The sequence below is a fragment of the Corvus moneduloides genome, chromosome 8, assembly GCF_009650955.1.
Source record: "Corvus moneduloides isolate bCorMon1 chromosome 8, bCorMon1.pri, whole genome shotgun sequence".
NCBI classification, from domain to species: Eukaryota; Metazoa; Chordata; class Aves; order Passeriformes; family Corvidae; genus Corvus; species Corvus moneduloides.
This window is the reverse complement of record NC_045483.1, coordinates 14,960,501-14,985,638: the sequence shown is the minus strand read 5'-3', so window position 1 is coordinate 14,985,638 and position 25,138 is coordinate 14,960,501. Positions and strand designations below refer to the sequence as shown.

Here is a 25,138-nt window from a genome sequence, read left to right as displayed (position 1 = left end):
GCCTGTTTTCTACATGAAGTGAAACTGATCCTTACTATTTTGAATCTAGTGCTAACCATTGTGAAATTGTATTAGACATTTCAGTGCCTGTGTCTCTAGGATATATGGTGCTCTGTGTGATAAAAATAACTTAGAATAATTTTACTTAGCTATTAAACAATTATACTCATGTTCTCTTGCAACTAGAAGGTGGTTTATCATTTCTACTGCTAAACTTAAAATAGCTACCATTTATTTTCACTGTCTGAGAACCTCAACATGACTGGTAAAACAAAGATTCTAATTAGACTAATCTTTTCTGTAACCTGATTGTCTATTGTTTTCCAACTCAAACAAGATTTGAATTTGAAGAACATACACTGTGCTGGGTCTATGTAACTTGTAACAATTTTCTACCTTAATAGTCACACTGCAGCATTTGAAAATTGGCAATTATTCATTTTGCCATGAGCTGGTAACTGAAGGAGTGAAATTCTCATCTCTGAAGAATGGTATAGTAAATCATGGATTAGCAAAGTCAGGCACCCTCAGTGAAAGCTTATCCTCTTGCTTACACCTAATAAAGCTAAGGATCAATATGGCACTCCTTCTCATCACAATACACATTTTATGTTAACTTTAATAAATTTCATCTCTAGAAATAAAGTGTTTTAAAAAGAAGAAAACTAGCTAGCCTTCTAACTAAAATCACATTAGCAAAAATTTGACTCTGCAGAATCAGACAGAAAAACTCAATCTTCCTACAGACTTTCAACAAGTTGTGACATCACACAGTTATCTATAAATGCTACTTGTTAAAAATTTTGTATTTAAAATAAAATAAGATACATCTGTTTAAAAGAATACACTGTGTATTTTTCACAGAAAGACCTCCACTATAAAACTGAGGTCTTTAGGCTCAATTGACCATTCATATTTTTCCATGATCTGTGGGGTAAGAGAGGCACCTCCATAAGATAATTCATCCTGTCCTCACACAAACATCCAACACAGATGGGAGGAATTGCTCTCTGGAAGTTCTTTCTCTGTCTCTCTCCAAAATCTTTATAGGGACAATACATAACTTTGGGTAATACCTAATTTTGTATAGCTAAGCTCAAGAAAGATGAATTAATCTTCTCATGCCTTTAGCTGGAAATCCTGGTTTGTAGTAAGGTTTTCCTGGAGTCATTTTTTTTCTTGTGCAGACTGACTATTTTGGCTTGGAGTTTCAGCATCTCACAGGCCTCTGGCAAGAACTCCTACTGTCTTTCACCTGCAATGCCGTCAGAGACACGTTTGTGAATTTGCTCCAGAGAGAGACCTGACAGGGAGTGCAGACTTCCAGTGGCTCCTGTAATAGCATTAGATCTCTGATGGGGAATGAGGAAGGTTGCTGTGAGGTTATTAGGCTTTCAATACAAGTGTGGGCAAGAACTACAGCAAAAGAGATAAAGGTAGAATCATTACAGCATAGTTTCAGATGATTAAATAAGGCTAGGAACCAAGCCAGTTTCTGATTTGGGTGGGATTTTTTTCCCTCTGTAAGAAACCAACAGAAACATTTCAATTTTTCCTGTTCAGATAAAGATATCTCAACTGAGACAATACCAATTCTACATATTTCCATCTCCTGAGTAGAGTTAACTATCAGCATACAATAAATATTTCTGTATACACCTATGTGGTTCAATTCTTTATGGATGCTATTTATAGTCTATAAAAAGTAAAGATACAGTAATCAGAGAGTTCGTTTATAACTGATAAGTTTTAGGAAGACATTAAAAACATAGTGTAGCTAATATTCCATACCTGAGTAGTGGTTGCTTTGGATAAGAAGGTTGGTCACTGTTTTGGCAAGGCTGAGGTTTTTTTGTGACTTGCTTATAAATATTCCTGGCAGTTACTCCAATCCATAGCATAGTAGAGAGTGTAGAATAATGCAGCACTATGCCAACCTAAAAAAAAAGAGTGGACAAAATTAAACAACTCAATGAATGGATCAGTAAAACAAGAGTTTTACAAGAATCTTACTTCATAAGTGCACAAGCAAACAGAATTTTTAACTGAATTTATAAATGCTAAGAGTTTATAAATCTAAGAGCTGCACTTAAAAATGGTTATCTAATCTACCATAGATAGTATTATCTGTAATACCAGATGCTACATTAGGAAACCAAGACTGTAAAAACATTTGTTTTCTAAGAAGCTGTTTAATGAAAACATTTTACACCTGCATTTAAAGTGATGTGCACTTTAAGTTTCTGGTGCACTCTTTGTTAGCTTATCATGACAATGCAATTTAAAAATTAATGAGAGGCCAGAATATTTGCTTGCTATTATGCTATTTCCTTTATTTTTTCAGGAATATCCCACTGTAGTTCCCTCTCTGCTATACACAGGCAAGGTTGACTTCTGGCAATGGCATCAGTGCTATTTGCCTAAAACCAGATTATTTTCAGACATATTTTAAGAAACTTATAAAGTTGGCCACGATTTTAAAAATTAAATGACAGCTCTTGGCATCCCCCCTTAAAAAGAATTATAAACTCTATTAGTGTTATTATCACTTTCTCTCCAAGAAACTGGTGTGTTTATCATTGAAAGCAAAAAAAAGTACAAACACCTCTAAAATGCTAACATCTTTGTTTTGTCAGTAATTGTTATTCATTACTATGGAAGCAGTAATTGGAATTTTATCCAATCTCCAGTGCTTTATTACATCAGCTAAGTCTCCATCTGATTATATAAAATGAGGGTACCTTTGAAGCAATAACGTGACATTTTGCAGTGACAAGTAAAATATTGCTATAATTGGAAAGAACATAAATGTTTAAGGAATACAGAGAATTGCTGAATAAAGCTAACACAAATCTATTATAAAGATTTATTTGAACCAGTGTTCATTTTTGCGCCACCTAAAACAAAATAATTGATGAGTAAAGAAAAAAATTTCCATGCATTTTGTTTATATTTGGTATTACAGCTCAAAACTCAAAGATAGCAGCAAATATCATCAACAGAAAACCCTTTGTAATTTTCTCTGGGACTTGTCTGTCACATTAGACAAGGGAGTATAAAGCCTCCATTGCTGTTGTTGCTTGAGGTAAAAGAACCAGAAATAAGAGAATGAGACAACTTTGTAATGAGCTGGCAGATATTGCCAGTTCAGGGACTGGGGCTGTCTGGTTCACAGGCAGCTTGCAGAGTTTCTGTAGGGACCATGAGAGGGGAGGGAGGAGGATGAGAAAGCGGGAAGAAAAGGGGACAGAAATAATGAGAAAGAACTGGAAAAAATCTAGATATTTATTTCCTAACCTTTTTCTCATTTCAGCACAGCCCTGCTGCTATACATTCTTTTTTCCACACAAGTATGTGCAATAATAGGAACAGCAGGAATGAATTCCACGTGAAAAGGCACCTACATGTGAAATTTTGACATCATAGATGACCATATAGAGAGAAATCATCAGCCACTTAAATGAATGGAAGACCTAAAAATAGTACAACAAAACTATTTTATTGAACTTTCAAGGAGGCAACTGAACTGACTGAAAATATCACTTACGCCACACCTGGGTCACATTGCTGTTTTTCACTGTGAGCTCATGTTTTGGCAACTGAGTTACTTCTGACACATGGAAAAACTGAACAAACATGGAGGAGGCAAAAATGTTATCATCCCCTATACTAACTCTTTAATGATACGTATCTCTCTCTCAAACCCCCAAAACAACCAAACTAAAAAAACCAAACCCCCAACCATTTGCATTTCTTGCTTGAAGGAAACAAGGATTTGTACTGAAGATACAGGACCTCCTTATGACTAACATATTTGACACGACACATCAAAAGTGTGGAATTTGGAAGGCTGAGCTGAGCTGTTACTAGAATTTTTGCTATTATTCATCCACTAATAATTAGTAAAGAAATGCTTGTCTCACTTCACATTGAAAATTCAGTGTTTCAAAATGCTGGGTTTTGCTCTCTGCCTCTTCCTTCCCCTTGTCTCCACACCCACACCAGTTATGTCATGGAGATGCATCTTCCTCACTGTTGTGCTTAGGGACTGTGACTGCACGTTCTTTTGTCCCTTCCAGTGGGATCACCACTTTCTAACTCTCTCAAGCTAGGAAGACATCTGAGCCCTATGGTAGAAATACATGAGATAGCAGCTCACAACACGAGAGGGAAGGATGAGACACACCAGAAAGACCAATGTGGCTTTGTTCAGTAAACTCTTTCCTGACTCTCTTAGCAAATGTGAACTTGAGGTTATGCATGAGAGGTCCAGGGTACAAATTTACCTGTGTGTATCTTGTTACTGCATTTCTGCCTCTGTAAAGCTTCAGAGGCCAAGAAATACACACAAATTAAATATCAAAGTGATAACTTCAATCTATTTTCACTGTTAGCAGAACTTCTGCATTTCACAAAAAATTGTATGGAAAGGGTTGAGTTTTCCACACAGAATAAAGGATAATGATTGGAAACATTGAAGTGGTGACCCTATTTTTAAGGTTTTCCACTGATAGGCCAAATGGTACAGAGAAAACTGCCAGGATATATGCACTGAAAACAGCACTGTACCTAATGCTCTTTAATAACCACAGTTATACGGTAAAAATTTTCTTGTTTTCTTGGATTCATTTTTTCCATGTCCTGTGTTCTTAGAACTCTAATCTTTGGGAATAAGCACCAGCCTTTTGAATAGAAGATTATACTTTTCTTCAGTAAGAAGATGCTGTCTATTTGTGCTCCTCCAATAAATTTCAGTACCCTAGAGATAACTTAAGTTCCACATGACGCAGTTACCAGGGTAATGACCAGAATACACATTTATGCAAAGCATTTTGGCACAAAAAGGTCTCTTGATCAGCTTTAACTTGCACACAAATTTCTTTGTTTTCCCCAAATTTTTAATTTCTTTTTTTTTCTAATTGTAATCATATTTCAGATAAGATTGTACTCCTTAATCCAGTTCTATTTAAAGAAGGACACAGATAGGCATTGACATTCTGGTTGAACTATTAACCCTGCTATTGAAAATGATTATTTTCTGTGAGATGAAGGGATTCAGGAATTTCTCTGCAGTCTGTAACACCACAGAATGTGAATATTTCATGGTCTTTAAACATTTACCATTAGCAAAACCCCATGCTCCCTTCTCAGGTAGAAAATTCAGAGCAAGAAGTTGAACTTTCTGAGTTGAACTTGTAGGCTACTGGCTAGTATGGAACAGGCTTTGCCTTGTTGAAGATTTACTGCCTTACAGAAGGGAATCCACAAGCAGCTTCACGTATGACCTTCATCAGGGAGAAGGAAGATCTGAGCCTTGCCAAAGTTTACAAGGAAACTTTTATTTTATAAACCACATAGGAGGTTCTTGGAGATGTGATTGAAGTGATCATGCCACTGCAATTAAAAAAATAAGATTCTGTCTCTCTCCATAACTTTTCTGCCTCCGGAATCTTGTGCCCAGAAGTCCATTGTTCATGCTTCAATGCATTTAACTGATGATTTCATCCCCTAGCATCCGTAATTTCATGGCTATCCTGCTTTCCTGGAAAGTAGGAGCCATGAAACAGAAATCTTTGAGAGTACAGAATTGACGCCTCCCACACATGGGGAGCGATCCAGCTACAATTGTGTCGCCTTCTCTCTCATTCTTTACATGAAAGGAGTGAGCTTCCTTCTGCCTTTTGAGGCAAACTAATCTGAAGCCCTAACTCTGGGAGATGGAAGGGCTCGCTGGCTGGCTCAAGCACCTTTCCAGTAGTGTGTGTACTGCCTCTGATTTAGCCCCATCTGCTGCTCCTAAGACAACCTTTGACTTGCATGAAAGATTTTACCAGTAAACTCAAGAGTCTGGATTCGACAACAGCCAACATTCAGTGACACCCAGAATGGGATTCAAGGGCAATCTAAAGAGTCTGTAGATTCATTCACACAAGAAATGTGTGAAGATGCAATCAACTCTTCTAGACTAGCACTCTTACATCAGTTTTCTTGTAAATCATAAAGACTGCAGAGCACATATGCAAGTAAAAGGTCTATACAAAATCCTCTCTGAAATAGATACATAGGTTTAAAAGGGGATTTTAGATTTTTAGATTCCATATAAAAATAAATGTCTGACCATTCCTGAAAAGACTTTTCCTGTGTGATTATTTCACCTTCAAGGGGATTTGAAGGTTCTTCCAGATATCACAGAAAATGGATCCATTTCCATAGCATTAATTCCTGATGTTTAAAACTAACCTGAAACTACTCATTTAGAGACAGAAGGTGATCCCAATGAAGCTAATTTAGAACCACCCTTTTTGGTTAAATTTGAAGGACAAAAGTTAACTCAGTCTATTATTTCACATCGATAAGTATGCTGTAGTAAAGTTTTTGTGGAAGTTTTAAGGATAATTACAATAGGAATGGTGGTGGTTGACTGGCTTTGATACCACATTTCAGTGATTAGGACAAAAAATACTTGCACTTGGAATCTTTCCCTATGCACTTGGGAAATAAAAAGTGAAAATTGCATTGCTGCAGGTTGTAGCTGTGCTTTGAATTTTAGCAGACTGAAGGATTCCTGTGGAATGGCATCTGATGGTGTTACACCTGTGGTATAACTAATATTTTAGTGCTGCTTGAAGCAGCAACATTTCCACAAATATATTTTAAGCCAAATATCAGGGTTTTGGCACCTTGGATATTAAATCACAGAGCAATTGTCTCAGGTTTATCACAGGACACAGGCACTGGCATTCAGAATTTTGAAAACCTTGCTGTCAGAAAGCAAGAAAGGATCTGTGGCTGGGTACAATGTTCTCAAAGTGAACAGTTTTTCAGCCTCTATTACCAGCTACTGGAACCTTGTCTTAGATTGTTTGGACTATTTAATCCATTAGCCCTGTCTAATTACATCAGACAATTTCTAGCAGGTAATAGAGGACAGTCTCCCTTGTGTGACCTATATCTTTCCTATACTGTAACTACTGATGATATTGTCTGTTGATGTAGCATATTGTCAGGTAAATAAATAACTTCATGAAACCGGTCAGCAGACATATATGAATGGTTCAATTCAGTTTCTCTAAGTGTGCATGTTTCTCTCATTATCAGAGACAGATGCCACTGATAATGCATTTTATTAAGATACCCCTGTAGTTTATGTATTACTTATAAAAGGCTATTAATAACACATTTATCTCAATCAATTTTTCATTATAGCTGTTAATAGCACGTTGTTACCATGCAAGCTGCAAAGTAAATAACCAGACAACGACTGGAACAACAGATGGTCATTTGTGACCATGTAATTACCTGGCCATGGCTGCCCTACAAACTAATCTGCTACTATCACTTGCAAACTGCAAAGACAATGGTAAGTGATATTTCAATTTGCTAGAACTTACAAAGTAATTATGACACAATACACTAGATATTGTGAGATCTTTCTCTCAAAATAATCTAGTGGACGACTGTGTTATTTAAATGAGTACCATGTAATGCACATGAGTAGACTTCACATGTAGAACATCACAGTGCTTACAGACCCACATGTGCTGTTTACTGATGGTCATGCACAAGGATACACAAAAGGCTTCCAAAGCACCTCACTGAATACTAGAGTGATAACTCTTACACTAATTCTGCAAATTTTGCACTGACGCTTCTGTGGGCTCCTGACTCTTGCTATTTACACCCATCCAAGCCAATCAGAAGAACTGATCAGTGACATGCAAAATATCTGGGAGAACACTGGCTAAACGAAATGCTTTACTACAGGTAAATACCAACAACATTCATGAACCCTGGTGCACTTCCACAAAATCTGAGAGGAAGAAATATTTACAGCAAAAAAATTGCAACAAGCCCTCATCAGGCATTACAGAAGATGACTGAAACGACTCTCCTTACACATTGTACAGACTCAGCCTTTATATTCAGAGCAGCTGGATCCAGCCCTATCTGTGCATCTCACAACACTACTGCCCCAAAAATGCTGAGGCAAGAGAGGTGAAACAGTCCAGCAGTGCAAACAAGGGTCCATAATTTACAAGTAAGCTGGTCGGCTTTGTCTCCTTAGGGATCATCCAGAGAAGCCAGAGCCACCCTCAGGCAAACAGTGTATGTATTACACAAGTGAAGCAGTAACTTTAGTCCCACACATTCAATCCAAAGCACAGGATGGACAGAAGTATTTTGTATTCAGTTTTCAACTATCCTGAACAGTAGAGAAATACTAAGATTTTCAGGGCTTTTCTTAAAAAAAACCCAACAAAAACAAAAACAAAACAAAACAAAAAGGGCAATCTTAGCCTCAGAGAACTTAATACATTGATCACCCTCTTAGAGAAACTCATGTGACAACCAAACACTGAACACTCCCAGTTCTGGCCTTTAAAAGACATGCTTATATTTTGAAAAACTTAAGATCCAGGAACAAAATAAGAAAAGAAGGAGAACTGCCAATATTACATTAAAAACTCATTTCCAAGTTTCAATTCTATCAGTAAGAATTGTTAAGACAGATACTTACAGCTTGACATATAATTGGATATTTAATGCGATTGATTCCCCCAGCAAAAACAGCAAATGTGAGAGCAGTATGGAAACAAAAGTTGAGAAGCATGTGCCATCCTTTTCTGCTTATTCGGATCGTGCTGTTGAAAAAAATCACATTTTAAAATTAAAACCCCAACATATTTATTATGAAAATTACTATTTGGAAAAAATACTCAATTTGATAGAATAAAATTCTCTGATTGCTGAATACCTGTGTAACAATCTACCCACAGGACAGAGTCTGACCTATATAGCATTGAAATAAATTATAAAAAGGTAAAATAAACGGTAAAAATCATAAAAGTCCACTGACTTAGTTTCCTCCACCAAATCAAGCAATTAAAGTAGAGCACTAAAAGCAAAAGCTTATTGCATAGCTTCACATATGCAGAACTTTAACAAGACATTGCTAAAGGATTAAATGGAAGCTGAAGACCAGAAGACATTGCATTAACTTCACTTATATTAATATTTAGCAGCTTCTACAGTACAATACATTCCTACTCTTTTAAATTGCTAATGGTCTTTAACCAGCAGTATGTAGTTAAGATGGCATTTATATAAATTTTTCATATAAAAGAAAACACAAGTTTTCTAAACCCAAAATTTAGAAGACAGTTTCTTTCATCCAGTGATAGTTACCAGTCTTCCAACCAAACTTGGTCTTAAAAGCCAATATGGCAAGTGTAGCTGACCAAAGTGCTGCTCATCTGGAAGTTGCCAGAAAGCAATTTGATAGTGTTCATGGTTTTATACTGAATTTTTGAGGCAGAAATCTTAGGAAAAGTGTGAAGAAAATTTAAACATGCATGTCAGGAAAGCTCGGGAACAGCTTATGAAAGGTCAACATAAACTTTCTTTTGATTTCTCTGGTGTAAATCACATTGCTGCCATTACTATCCAACAGTAATTCAGATAATTTTAACTTATCTTTACAGTAAGGGTTGTAAAAATTGAAGTGCCTCAGCATCATGCTCACCACTTAATGCGTACTTAAAATGGAGTTCTTACCTGTGATGGACAATGTAGGTGATAATGGAAGCAAACAGGCACAACAACATAACTGCAGTACATGCATAAACCACAGGGTGCAGAAATTCCCCTGGGTACTGGGGGAAAGACAGCACTGTCTTAAAATCCTACGGAAAGAGCAAAATGATTTAACATTGTTAGGCATGTGTGAAACTGAGACTTCATTCCAATATGTCCTGTCATTTCTAGCTGTTCCCTTTCAAGGGCAGGAAAAAAAAAAAAGATGAACTTTTAATGTAGACACAGTTCATGAATTTACAATAACAAACTGCTCCTTCCTCATCTGCATACAGTTTGCTAGACAGAAATTAACCTTTTTGTACAAGCAGACATATCCTAATTAAAAAAAAAAAGGTCTGAAAAAATACAAAGAATATTACATTTTCCCAGCATTAGAAATATCTGGTACTTCTGATAACATGAACTTTCTGAGTGTATTTTACTAAGATATTAAGCACAAAATATCAAATCACCATAAAGGTTTCTAAACGGCATACATATGGCTGCAGAACCACTCAAAGAAAAAAAGTCATGAGAATACACCCAAATTATCAACTGACTCAAATATAATTTCCAGTTGATACAACTCCTGTAACCCAGTGACCTTCACACTTAGTTGCAAATACTCTACTCCCTATAGTAATTCAAAAGTGACTTGCACATCTATATTAACAGCAGTATAAAGATCCGTGCATTCCTTTTGGACATGTTAGTGCCTAGTGACACAATTCTTCATGAAAACCATAACGAAAAATTATCAATATCTTTGTAAAATTAACCTTATCAAATTCCTCTAAATTACATATTTAGACAAGCTAAATCTGGAGGTGTGATGGATGGAAAGCAAAAGTAGCCCCTCACATAAAATAGAATGTCTTCAGAATATCTGAATTAAAGCAAACATCAGACATTCCCTGTAATGCATTAAGCCACATTTGTTTGTGGCACTACATTTCTGCACATAGGCACTAAAAATTATACACAAAACTATCACCTGAGTGCAAACAAAGTGTCATCTACATGCCAGTTCCCATGTGCAGTGGCACTAACTCTATAGTATAGTATATTCATAAAAATAAATATACACCTGAGCATAGAAAAAGCTAAAATCTGAAACAGTACTGAATATGTCAATCCAGCAAACTCTAACATTTAAAATATTGGCATACATTTAAAAGATTTTTTTCTTATTTGTCAGTTTTAGGTTCCCTTAGAAGAAGGTTCAATACATTATTTTCCAGAAGTGGAATCTTCCCTTAGAAACCTGAGACTGTAATGCTAATACCTCTGTTTAATTGCATTTGCATGCAGAGAGCTGATTTCTAGCACCATTATTTATGTATATGAACTTGTCCACGTACAAACAGCTAATGTTCACGAGTATATGCAATTACTAAATGGGGAGAATTTAGTTTACCTTCTAAAATGCTTCTTACAAGTAACAGATTCCCTAATAGTTATTTTCCTTCATTACTAGCTTTAAAGTTTCTAAGATTGATTGTACCAGTTTCTCCAGATGTGTATGAATGTCAGTACTAAACAGAGCAGCTCACGACATATATAAAAATGACCATCGAAATGAAAAAATAACTTATGAACAAAGAATGCCAACTATATATTATCACATCCCATTTCTCTTCAGGTACTTCCTCAGCTTGCACATGTACCTCATTAAACCTGCTCTGTCACCCCTGTCCCTCACACAAGTTCTCTCTCAGTCCTGCCCAGTTCACCAAGACTCAGAGTGAGAGGTGGAGTCACTTCTCAGGGAGGAACTCAGCTTATGCTCTCTCATCTGTAGGTGTCAAGTTCTTGCTTCTCTTTCCTCAATCACAAATGAAATAGAGGAAGAAAAAAACTGTCTTTTGATGTGCTAGTTTTACAAAGTGACAGACCTATGCTCTTAAGGCCTTCTCATTTTTGCTTTTTTTCAGTGTGCATGAATAAACACTCAGGATATAATGAATTCGCAACTTTCAAGCAATTCTTTAAAAGTCTATTGGCTCAGAACTGTCTCTGAATGTCCACTCAAACACCCTTTTTCTGATCATCTTTTTCTCCCATATTTTTAGTTGCATCATCTCCTCATTAATTCTTTTATAGAGTGTCTCAAGGTAGATGAATGAGTATTTACCAGAAATGTTCAATAGCTCATATTATTAAAGTAGTAATGCAAACACTGGACAATTTAAACAGAAATTCTCTGCTGAAGATAATAGAACATTTGCTTCTAGCTCTTACTGATATAATTATATCTTCATATACCAATAGTACACTCTGGCATAATTTTAGGTACACACTTCATTTCTGTGCATTCTGAAATGTGTTACTGTAACTATACAGTAGTAACAGTACAGTTATTTAAAGAAATAAGTTAATTGGAGATTTCTGAAAAAAACAGAAAAGTTAAAGTTGTGAAAAAGGAAGCACAGTGAAGCTACACATTTATGTAGCAAAAAATGAAAGCAATTTTGAGTACCATCACTGTGTACTAAAGAACTAGTTTTTAATAGTGCAAATGCAAGGTTCAACCTCTCCCTATGTTTGATCATCAGTATAAAAGCAAATGCCATGTGTCCTACGGGAATACAATCATTTTGCCTGCAGAAGAACGAATAACAATCAGCATCTTAAAGCTAATTCCATTTTATAATACTGAGTTTTTATTATCTTTTATCTAATCTTTACAGAAAATAAATGGTAAAATTTTGAGTACGATAATGCATTAATGCCAAAGTAGAATAGCCTTTTTAAGAGTTTTGTATATTGAAAACTGATTTCATTACAGATATATAACAGATGTATCTTGTTTGCTCTCTGATGATAATTAAACCTTATTGATCTATCAACTTCCCTTGAGTAATCTTCTGGGGAAGACAACATGCAGAAAAGAAACATTTTTTTTAATGCTGTATGCAAAGCAGCATAATTTTATATTAAATTTTAAAAAGTTAGGTTTAATTTTATTTCCTAGAGGGGATCCAAATCTTGATGATATTGAAAAATCACAGGAATTATCCCAGGAAAATGAATACTTACAAGACTTTGACCATTACAAACTGCTATCTACAACTACAAGGCCCACTGAATGTTGTCTAACGAGAAATTGTCATTTGTTCACCCTTTTAAGATGGTGTCAAACAAACCAAGATAGTGGGGAGCACTTGTGGCATATGAGGTGAATTCCCTATTGGGTCATATTATCAAGACTGCACACGGCAGAGTGATGGAAGTGATTATTCCCTTCTATTCACCACTTGTGAGCCCAAATCTCAACTATTCTTTCCAGTTTGGGGCACTTCAGTACAAGAAAGACATTGCTGAATTAAAAGGAGCCACCAAGCAGAAGCCACAAAGACAATAAAATTTCCCAAGGCCTGGATTCCAGGTCTTTAATTTACATCTGTCTCCCAAGAGTTGGCCCATTTTACTGAGCTTTATAATCTGAATCCATTTACCTGCTGGCTGAAGTTGCACCATGATGAATGCAAGATCCATTAAGTCAATAGAAAGGAAAAACAAACACAAAGAAAGAGCTTGAGCCAAAGACCTGATTTTTGATAAAGTCATTGCACTTTGGAGAAGACGAGCCTGGATTTTTGAGCCCAGTACCAAGCCAGTTTATGCATTTTACAGAGCAAATAATACATATTATTAAATGCAATTTAATAAAATGTAGGTGCAATCCATGGAAAAAGAAATAAAAAGCAGACCTTGCTCTTAAGAGTACTCTAATTCCAAGGCTTTGTGCAAAAGGATTACAGTCAGGAACATTCTTAAAAAAGCAGCCTTTTCTAGGGGCCTGGACTCAATACTGTCCATATGAGCTAAGCATGCTCTTAAGAGAATGAGCCTTACATGAGCAGTGAGCAGTACATGCCAGCTGAGGACTTCAGTGAAGAGCATGTGTCTCCTTGCAGGCTCTTCACATGGGAAACATCTATACACGTGCAGAGGAACCTAATTCCAGGGAATTTTGTAGTCCCCGCTACACCAAATGTTAATTTTGCATATGGCAGGTAAATTTTCTGGATCACTTTCACAATCTGTGATGTGTAAACTCTGCTAAGGTTTATCCTGTAGGTGTTTGAACTTGGTGTTTAAACATGAAAAAGGACTTGAAATATTTGTTCTTGAACCTCTCGTTATAAGCAGTCTGATTTTTCAAAGTACAGAACAATGTTTCCACAGCCTGTTACGAGAAACCCTGTGTTCTCCACGGGGAAAATGTCAAATACTGTAATTATGTCAACCTTCTAAATGACATCTCTGTAATACTTCCCCGACTCATGAATTAATTTCTCAAAAGGCTTAGACAGGCTGTTTAATTTGGAGAAGACGTGAAAGATGGAAGTTCAGAAGACTTTTCAGAACTGAACTTCATGAACAGGCTTAAGAAATTCTGCAATTGTCTCCAGTAACAATGCAAATGTTGAAAAAGTAGCTTTTTTTGTACCAAATTGGAAAGACTTCAAAGATTGGGGGAATGCTTGTAAAACAAGAGAAAAATCCCCTAACTCTTACTGTATTCCTAGTATCCTGCCTCTCCTCAATTTCTCCTTCACATGATTTTCCAAGGTTGCTTCCAGAACAGTTTCAAATATGCTCTGGTTTTGTCAGCTCAGTCTCCTCAGCCCTGATTATCTCATATAAGCATCCACTGAATTTATGCTACTTTTGCAAATAATTACTCCTTAGGTACATAAATCAAACCCAAAAATCCAACAAAACCCACACCTATGTTGGATGGAATAATACGACAAATTGTGACAAAACAGGAAAGGAGCTGCTTATGATTTTATTTTGATTTAACCTACTTTTAGGATTACAATTAAAAGTGCTAAGAATATTTATTAATCCATTTTACGTTAATTGGGAAGTATCATACTTAGTTTTAAGAATTTTATTTGTGTTTATTTGGCAGATTTGAGGAAATTACTATTGACAAAGCAGTCTAAGAGGGGAAAGGAAATGCTGTATACAATTACAGTAATATCCATCACTATTGAATTTTTATTGTGTTCTACGAAAAATGAAAGGAAGAACAGAGGACAATGTATGCCAAAACATGTTTAGCAAATTTTGAAATTAATTGTTGCTATTGGATATTTTTGTCATCTGCTGAAGAGTTACTACTCAGATATAGAGGTTTCTGGATTGGTCATGACATACACACATGTTGCCCTGAAAAATTAAAATACTGATATACACCTCTGTTCACATAAGAGCATAAATACATAGTATGTAAGAAACAAATGCTTATCATTAGATATAACAAAGCTTCAAAGTATATAAATTCATGATTTTATTCTAAAATAGAAAATCATATTGCAGAGTTCAGGACTCTAGAGGGCTTTGGACACCTCCAAAGTGTAACCTCCAGAGTGTAACCAACTCTCTTCCTCCTATAGATAATAGAAGAAAAGACAAAATAGAGGACTGGTCTAAACACACAGTACATGAAGTAAAAGGCAGGAATATAATGTGGGAGTTAGTTCACAGTATTTTACTCCCACCTCTAGGACATACTACTCAAAAGCTGATCAGAAAAAGATAATGCTCTATTATGTCTGACTCTATTATTTTACTTCTGTTGGCCAGCCCAACCCAGAGAAAAGTGAAAGTGTGAGACCACGTGAGGGAAGGAGTTTGTACCTCTTTTCCCACCCAACCTCCAAACTATACTTTCTCTCTTACTGACATCACTTGAACAACTGTCACAGAGAGAAATCAAATGGCTCTACATGACTCCTCTCACTTGAAGTATGCTCATGCTTATTAATTATCAATCGTAGCTGATATATCCTTGATTGCTGCCTTTCTAAAAAAAGGACTCAAGAAAACCCTTATTTTAACCCTTTGACAGCACATAGGCATAAACAATTTTTATGAAAGCATCTTAGGAAACTTTGTCTTACTATTTAAAAAGGTGACAAATCTGAATATGTGCTGTACTAACTATAAAAGGGGCAGTTGGATTGACTGAGGCTTCTGTTTCAACTTATTCACAGCAGGATGTACACAATTCTGATGATAATGTAAAGCTTTGGTGCTGCTTTTTAGTTTACAGATGCTACCTCAGTTTTCTGCAATTACCCCAAACCATAATACTAAATTATGAAATTTTGTTGTTTAACAGATTAGAGAATTACAGATTAATGACATGTATCATGATATTCTAGGTAATTTCATTGGCTACACACTATATGCCAGCTATTTTGAATTTGCTGACAGTTTGTTAGTATTTTAAAATATATTAGACATTTAGATATGAATTAATAAGATACACATAGGCACTTTATACTGTTTATTTTGTATAATAATAATTCTGCAGAACAATGAAGTATTTTTCATTTCTGGTATGAGAATTGAACTGCCCAGAAAAGCATACTTTCTATCAAATAAAACAATCCTTGACTTTATACTATAAAACAGTGATTAAAAAATAATACTTGAATTAAAATGTTTGCACATAGTGAAGGTACAAAAATTTTCCATTAACTGTTTAGAAAGACAATGGTTGGAAAACGTGTTTGTGTGTGTGCGTACTTATATAAGGATATTTTAAAATTACCTGTCATCTTTTTTTCTTAAAAGTTAGTGTGAAACATGAGCTAAGAAACATATCCCATTGTTTGCTACCATAGCAATTGCAAAGCAAGGGTGAGTCTAAGATTCTACATTCTTGTCTTGCACAGATAAAATTGAAAGATGCACACATGAAATAAAGCAAAGTTGAATTCTCATAACCAAGAAACACAAGGCCTAAAGCAGAATTACATACCAGATACAAAAGCTCCAGTAAAAAGTGCCTCAGCTGCCTTATGGTTGTAGAAAAACCCATCTCCTACAACTTATCAGAGATAAATGTGCTTTACAAACCAAAAATTAACTGCAGCCCTTTGTGTCAGTATTCAACTTTTCAAACAAAAAGAAACTATGGAATTGGTTGTTTGAAAACAGTTGATTAAACATTTAGTAACTACTCAAAGTTTAAGAAGAACAGGCTGAACTCAAGCAGTTGAAGGAGGAGGAAGCCATTTTGGGTGTGGCACCTGCAAAGTCAACAGGTGCTTTCTTTAAAGAATTTAGAAACATCCTCAAAGCAAAATTATGATTTGCATTCTGGGAAACAAGTGGCTGGCAGAAAAAGGGAACTCACAGCAGCTGTAGAAAATGAGGTGTATTTGATGTCATCAAATCTGAGGAACAGCTCTTAAATTCTGAACAATTCTGTAATGGGTGAAAAAATGTTCAACTAAGTCTCAGTGAAATCAGTTCTTAGGAAGTGGATGATAATATCTGCATTTAACTCGTGGGTACCACAGCTTTGTGCTATGATTGGCTGCCATCTGGGCTCCATCTGACAGCAGCAGATTGGTATTCTCTGCACACGTCCTTGCAATTCCTGTCGCCTGTGTTTGCTGTCCCTTACACATACACACAATACATTATTTACTCAACTATAAACATTTCTGTAATGTACACAAGCAGCATCTACAGAGCAATCATGCATCAGCATTCAAGAGCAATCTAGTATTAATAGTACACACATGTCTAATATTTTTACAACTGGTTTATAATAAATATTTTTAAGGGTGAAAACACTTTGTCACCTATAAAGCTTATAAACCTTTCAGTTTTTTGTTCGCTTTCCTTTAGTCCCTGAATCATAACAGTTCATTATTGTATGCATAATATTTTTGCTTTCATGAAGGTAACTTTCTGTTAAGCACGTTAGTTAAATAACTGCAATGGGAACTGTAAGTGTGACTGAGAACAGAGCAAAGCAGCTGATGTGTTCACACTGCACAGGAATATTTTTCTTCATGAACAGCAATTTTGTAAGTAGGCTATCGGCATTGGTGTACAAACAAAACTCCTACAGAATCAACAAGGACAGGTCTGTCCTTACTTAAAAGAGCAGAAGATGTTACTCCTCTCCATTTATTAAATGATTCAACATTGCGGTATGCCTGCAACTAATTAGTATGATCAACACAGTGCAGGGCAGGAACAAAAGCAGACCAGCCTCTGAGATGTGCTGATGTAAAAGCACACAGGAGTATACATTTTTAAACCCTGTCCTATAATTTATAACCATTATGTACTAATCATTCATGATGGAACTTTCATTTATAAGACTGAATTTAATGTCATTTCTGATTAGGTCTGTCTCAGGATATTAAAACTGACCCACAGGTTTATTCACTCACTAGCAGTTAAACAACTTACTTTCTTTTAGACTGTTTTACACTGAACATTATAAAAACCCAGAAGGTCAGCTACTGACAAGTAAGAATGAAACAGATGCACGTAAAAAGAACATAAATGTATGGCAAAAGAGAGAGAAAGAAAAATACAGGTATATTTGCTAAGTCATATACTTACCATTAGCACTGCGAAGTTACTGAAGTGTGTACTCTGAATGGTGGTAATATTGCCTGCAGAACTAATTATGTGGCACCCTTCTCCCCACCAGCCTCCATGTCCATCTAGAAGGTCAAAATCCCAGAAGGCTGCAATGGGGTCTATACCCCGTGCAAAGTGCCTCAATCCTATAGTAAGAGGGCTGGTGAGGTTTCCAAAACTGCACCCATCTGCAAAAGGAACAAACTGAATCAGAGAGACGGAGTGATGAGTGCTCTGTAAAGAGATCAGATACACTAAACTATGGGGAAAAAAACCAGAGGACATAAAATCTTAACGGTCAAAATCAAAGGTAGTGCTCACATCAGAGAAGTGTGCAATGGTATAAATAAATCTGAATATTTCAATCACATAATGTGTCAAAATGATCTAATCATCCCTCACAAAAGAGATCTTTTTTATTGTTTCAGATTCTCCAGTTACAACCAGTGTTACACTATTGCCCATGCAACTGCAGAAATGGCTCAGTTTCATGGCAAGATTGATAGCTGAGACAATTTTGCACTTTGCGAGTCACATTCAAACATTTAAACATGCTAATAGAAATGAGAGCACTATCCAGTACCGGACAAAATTAGTAAAATTGCATGGGTGAGTAATTAATCAAAATAATGACTCACTAGCACATACAATGTATCTTATTTAGACAAAAGTCTTTAACAACATCTGTTTTACATCCATCGTATCAGAAAGTATACTGCTGAGTATTGATACATGCAACAGGGCACTACTCCCACTCCAAAAGCCTGATTTTTATCAGTGTCTAGGACATTAACTCTGCAATTGTAAAGAGTAAAACAAAGCTCCTTCTGATAGCTGTAAGAAGCAAGCATCTGTAACAATGCAGTCTACAAACAGTAGCCCAGAATTTGCCTTCTAATCATAGTGCAAGGGCATTTCTTTATTTGCAGGACAATCCGAATAAAATCGTGCAGATAGGAACAATTGCAAACATTGTACTAAAGACAGATACTGTTTCCAGCCTCTCAGCACAGTGCATACTCTACTCCTCTATTCTCTACACAATCAAGTACACCGTAGCTTTTAGATTAAAGAAAATAATGCATATCAGCTTCTCACCTATTTTAGCAAAAACAGCTGGTGTGGCAACCGTCCTACGTTTCCCATCATCTGCGAGATTTGATGAGTTTCCTGTGCTAGGAAAGAGTTTTCCATTCCGAAAGACAATAAACTGTAGCTTGCAAGTGGAGTTATCAACAGATTGCCAGGCTGAAGACTGAGAGAAGACAGACTGTGGCAAATGAACTGAAGCTACTGCTACAGCATTCTGTACAATGAGAAAAAAAAAGAAACATTTAAAATGCAAATCACAACAGGGTTGCTTTCATGATGTTTTAAACTCCTGTACAAGAAATGTATGCTGCCTTCCTTTTCCAACAGACTGGAAGCAACCAAAGAAGCACGGGCTGTAACCATGGGAATAGGATTGGTACAGTGCATATTAAAAGGGAAAGCGTTTTGATTGAATGTGAGAGTCTATATGGTCAAGCTCCCTGCTGCAGAGGTGAGAATGGTTCTTACCGTGCCTGCTAGAGGGTCCATCAACACTGCAGATCTGATTTAAAGAGACAACCTCTACCAGGTTTTCTCCTTCACTTAAAATAGAATCAGACAACTTACATTAAAACATTTCTCCGAAAGGGTACTTAAGTATAAAAATAATTTTATTATTAAAACAAATTACATCTGCAGAGGACTGCAAGTGCAGTAAACAACACGGTTTTATCAATGTTTTTCTTGCTTCATATAAGGAAACTCAGTTAACTATGTTTTAGTCATGCAGGATAAAAAATATTACAAACCCTAATGTAAAAGAAGAAAACAAGCCAACACTGGGAGAAAATGAATGAAGGCTGTCAGATCACTATAATGGCTTTGAGCCGTGTGTTATACACCCTTTTACAAGCAGATAATTCCCTTACAGCAGAGCTATAAAATACACCAAACATTGTATTCTGAGGACTTCACTTATCAAGCATTTTTTTCCTGCCAAAGTAGTAAACTAATCATTAAAGACTGAGATATTTACAAGGAATAACAAATGATGAGCAATGGGAAAATAAACAGGGAGTCTGTCCTGAGCCTTGATGTGAAAAGTGTATGTATTTAAAAACAAACAAACTACAAAATGTTCTAATTTGCATTTCCCCCAAGGACAGAGTATGGCTCTGTGCACATAATTTACATAGATTATCACAGTTTACTCATAGCACATGTGCGTTACCTATTTCAGAAGTAAAACAATGATCTTCACAACCATATAAACAAACATGACATTAATATATGACCATGTGCTGGGAGAAATACACATGTGAGAGATAAAAGGTGTAACAGAGATCAGTAAACTAAAATGAGTATGAGAAGCATCTAGTGACCATGCAATAAATATGGAAGAAAAGCATGAGTAGTCTGTGATGTCATTTGGATGCTTAAATAAGGAGATAAAGATTTTTGTACACCATTTTCCTTACACCATGTATATTTTAGGAAGGTTTTCAGATTTTAACAGTAAAAATGCAAAACCATCCTTTTTTAAGTAAATATTCAACCTAGGTGATGCTGCTCATTAAAAGTGCTCAGGAAAAAAAGAGCAGATAGCAAGAGAACATGTCTACATTAGAATTTTAAATTATTATGAAGGCTTTAATTGGAATTAACTGAGCTAAACTTCAAGCACTCATCCTGAGATTGTTTCCACTGCCTAATTCACTAAAGCTGTTATAATTGGCTTTATCTCATGCTTCTGAAAAAGACATATTTTACTCTATGATATCCCAAGTATCTGCATATGCTGAACCTCTGATGATACCATTTTGGCCTTGAAATTACTATCAAAAAGTATGCACAGACTTTCTTAGAAGAGACATTTGTCAAACCCCAGATCACTGTTAAGGACTTATCTGGAGATGTACAGAAGTGTAAGAGAGGTTACAGTGTGATTAACTTTACATTTATACTGGATTTTTATTATTATTCTGTGCTGGAAAAAGCAACAATGATGACATATTAAATTACACTAATTATTCATTATACATAAAAAGAGAAAGCTAGAAGCATATGAATAAGCTTATGATAATGAAACCAACAGCTAAAGGCACTGGGTTAAGCAACAATGTGCTATGACTTGACAAAAGCAGCCCTACACAAACCAGAGACAACAACAGGTTTATAGCACTTTTGCTAAGAGGGGAAATCATCTAATTTATTGTGGTTCTCCAATTTCTTCTCCATTGGGACTTACTGATACTAATAGGAAAAAGTAATGGTGTAGACAGAGCTTGCCTGTGGGACTGGGGAGATGTGGAGCAGAAGCTGCTCCCACCTGAAGGGAGATGGCGAGCAGGGCTGATGGCAGTCACTGAGCTGGGGCAGGACCAGGCTGCATCCATCCCTCTCCTCCTCACCAGCACCCATCTCTGCCCACAGAGACCCTTCAGCATACAGCAAGGGAGGGAGGAACCTGAGCAGGGTGCCCCAAGTCTCACTCACAGATTACAGCTTCATATCACAGGGGCAAGGTTGAATGCAGGGAAGAAACGCTGCACACAGCCCACAAATGGAATTAGTGTGGACTCGTTGCTCTGCTCGGGCTGACTGAGCAAATCTCAAACATGCAGCAACATCAAATTATTTACTTGACAAAAAGACACATTTACAGAAAACATTTTCCTGATCAGACTTCAGGACAGTATTTTTCCCTTGTTGTCTGCTCAAAATGAATACCCATAACACAAACTATTTAATAAACTTCAATAAATAATTGCCTACAGTCACTTTCTGGAGGACAACTTTATTTTAAATACTACACACTTATACTACCTATTACTTCAATTATTTTTGACTGCAGGTAGGCTGGTGGAGTAAAGGGCAAAGGGACAGGGCTATTCCTTAACTAGACAAATGTACACATAAACTCAAACTACTTGCTGCACATCAAGTATTTACTTAGAAATTCATCAAAATTAAACATCTAAACTGTCTGCTACAGCGACATGCCTGACAACAAGATCCTATGGTAGGATATTAATGAAAAATGCACATAGTGAGAGGACCCTCACATTCACAATGCTGTTTAAAAATATGAATAAATATGTGAACAATTTTTCATCTAAGATGTGTGAGAATTTTCAGTAGTAGTATTCATTATTCACAGAAGAGGGATGATCTGAGCACTGAAGTAGTTCCTATCATTGTGGCAGAGGATGGAGGGAACCTGCTGGAAGGTTCAGTCTTGTATTCTGCTAATCTTGTGTGAGGTAAAGTGTAAGTCAGTTCCCCACTCCTGCCTCAGTTTCCCTCTCACTTAAGCAAAATAAAAATGATGGCATTTATTTTGCCCTGTAAGATGCTACAGAGTTCAGAGATGAAATACAATATGGGAACAGATATTACTAAAACCAATGACAGTAACATCAAGTTTTGAGTGAATGATTGTGCTTCAGATGCTTCAAAATTCACATAAATCATCTCATTTAAATTTTCTTCTTTTTTTTGAGCATCACATCACATAGGAACTAAAATTTCTGAGCATGCTAGTGGCAAAAAGCTGCCTGCACCTCTGAGAAGAGAGAAAGAGAAATAGAAACAGACCCACCATAGGAGCCACAGTTTTACAATGACAGGCCAGCCCTGGCATCTCATATTTTTCCTGGAAAAGCTTAGAGTTTGTGTCAGCAATTCACCAGTCAGGATTTAGACATTCTGAGAGTGTTTTCAAAACAGAATGTCAATAATCCCATCATGACTCCATTTCACTTTTAGTCCTATTAACTGGATTGTACTAGCATTGATTAGAAAAAAGAAATCCTGAACACAGTGCAAATTCTTCTAAGGAGCATTTTTCTGCTGAAAAATGCCAGTAATTTAAAATGAAAGTTATTCACAGACATCCACCCATTTGCACATAAATATGATAGAAATGATTTCAAACCCTCTCAAGTATCTTCCATGTCATCTGCCCAGATATCTGAAAATCTGCTGTGTGACCTGCAGTCAGGGAAAGAGGGCTTACCAGCTCTAAACCAGCTCTGAGGATTTTCTGGGAGGCTTCCTAGGACTCCTGGATCCTAGGACTTCTTGGAACCTGCTCAACTTTCCAAAAAGTGAAATGAACGGTTGTTTTAAACACTCTGAACCATAATTTGGGTAGTACAATTTTATAAGTTTTGAAGTTTTAGGGTTTGTTTCCATTTTTGACCTGATTTTGTATGTGTGTGTGTAATTTTTCAAAATATCTGAGGCACCAAAATGGAACCAATAAATCTAACTGGATCCTAAAAATTTTAAATTTGAATGGAAAATCTCATTCTGAAGAGGACATGGTCCTCAGGATATTCAGAGCTATGGATGCTTGGCATTCTTGCAACTCAGGCATGTGTGACCCTTATTAAAATGTTTTAAGGGAAAAATAAAAGATTTAAAGTGAAGTTTTTCCCCAGGCAGTTTTATTCTGGTAGTTGTCCATTCCTTATAATCAATGCCAGCATTTACAAGGAGTTTTTTTAAGTGTTTAGGAAAGACAGCCTCTTGCCTTAGGTGACTTTGTGATACCTTGGTTCTTCTACTTTCATAAGTCCTTTAAGAGACCTGCTCCCATTGAAGCATTGCTTTCCTGTTACAGTGTTCTACTTGACTAAAATTTAGCATAATATTGAGAGACTGTACTCATTATCAAGCAATCATTATCAAGAAACATACTTGGTAACCACTGCGGAATGACAAAAATCAAACTGTTTTCAGTAACCCTTGCATATGCCTTGGTACTAGATTGATTTTTGAGTTCAGGCACAGTATTTCTATTTAAGATAAAATATATTTCATAGAAAACCAACCAATTCTGAATCCTCAGAACAGTCATAAGGTATGTTTTTCCAGTCAGCAATTTCCTTAACTTAAAAAGCAGCACCTTAACAACAGGTCAGAGGAAGTCTGGAGGGAAAAAAAAAAAAAAGAAAAAAAAAAAAAGAGTAAACGAATTCACCTAAAACCTGGAGGAGAACTGGAAAAGCAGCTTCACTGTTTCCAGATTTCAAAGAATCTGATAAGGTGATGTAGAGATTCAGATGCAAGACACCATATATTAAATTATTAAAGATACAAAGGGTGCTGCCAAATTAGGCACAAGCTATATAAAGTTACAGTAAAAAAAATAGAAACTAAGCTATATAGGTAAGAGCTACATTATTAAATATGTACTGACTGAGTTAACGGTGTGGTCATCATAATAAAATCAAGCAAATAAATTATTTATACATATATAATAGATCTTATTTAGTCCCTTGAATAAGACAGCAAATCCTTAGAAGCAACTGAAGATTTCAGTTTGGGGTTTATGTTAAAGGTTTAGGTGTTAACATAATAAAAAAGAGGCAAAATTGGTTTTTTTAGCTGTCTCCCCTGGTAGGTATTTAAACAACACTCCTTTGGAATTATCTCAGCACAAGATATGTGATGTAAGGACAGGCACTCGGCCCAGTGCTGTGAGGCTTTAGGTAGTCTGTACATGAGTTCTGATCTCTTTTTCTGGTATGAAAAGTATCAATCAGAAGCCCCCAAAATTTAGACCAGATGGGAAAATACTAAATAAAAGTCTTGTAAAAAGAATGAAAACAATGCCAGTTTGAATATGCTTATACGAGACAAGCAAGTTGCAGGTGGTAAAAGAAACAGGACTGTGTTATTTTTTAATGGGATGATATCAAGCAAGGAAAGTAGAAGTTCCCCAGGCATGCTAACTTACCTACATAATTTGTCACAGTTTAACTGCGCTTTCTAGAGCGCTGTTTAAACGCAAGTCTGGAAAGGCTCAGGGATGACTAGCAAGTGAAAAGCAGAATTTATATAGAATCCCAGGATGAAATGAAGCAGTACAGCAGTACTACAGAAATGCCACATAAAATCACCTGGTTACTGAGATGAAATTGCTAAGTGTGCTGGGATTATTACATGATAAAGTCATTATGTAGAAATGCTGCAGTCCATGTCCATCTCAATATCTGGAAAACTAATTATGTAGTCCAAGACATTTTTGTTCTAGCCAGGCATAAAAGCTGGTTTGATGCACAGTGAAAATGTGGAAACAATAAGAAATATATGTAAATTGCATCAAAAG

General features: G+C 36.2%; 1 protein-coding gene across 2 annotated transcripts in view; it reads right to left on the bottom strand.

Moving 5' to 3' along the window:
• Positions 1–25,138, bottom strand: part of ADGRA1 (adhesion G protein-coupled receptor A1) — a 263,104-nt gene that overhangs the window by 31,041 nt on the left and 206,925 nt on the right. For both annotated transcript variants that reach the window (XM_032116446.1, XM_032116447.1), the window contains 5 exons: positions 19,087–19,294; positions 17,968–18,176; positions 9,556–9,683; positions 8,519–8,642; positions 1,792–1,937 (listed from right to left, as the gene is read on the bottom strand). In XM_032116446.1, coding sequence (XP_031972337.1) covers positions 1,792–1,937; positions 8,519–8,642; positions 9,556–9,683; positions 17,968–18,176; positions 19,087–19,294 — 815 coding nt within the window. The remainder of the gene's footprint in view (positions 1–1,791; positions 1,938–8,518; positions 8,643–9,555; positions 9,684–17,967; positions 18,177–19,086; positions 19,295–25,138) is intronic.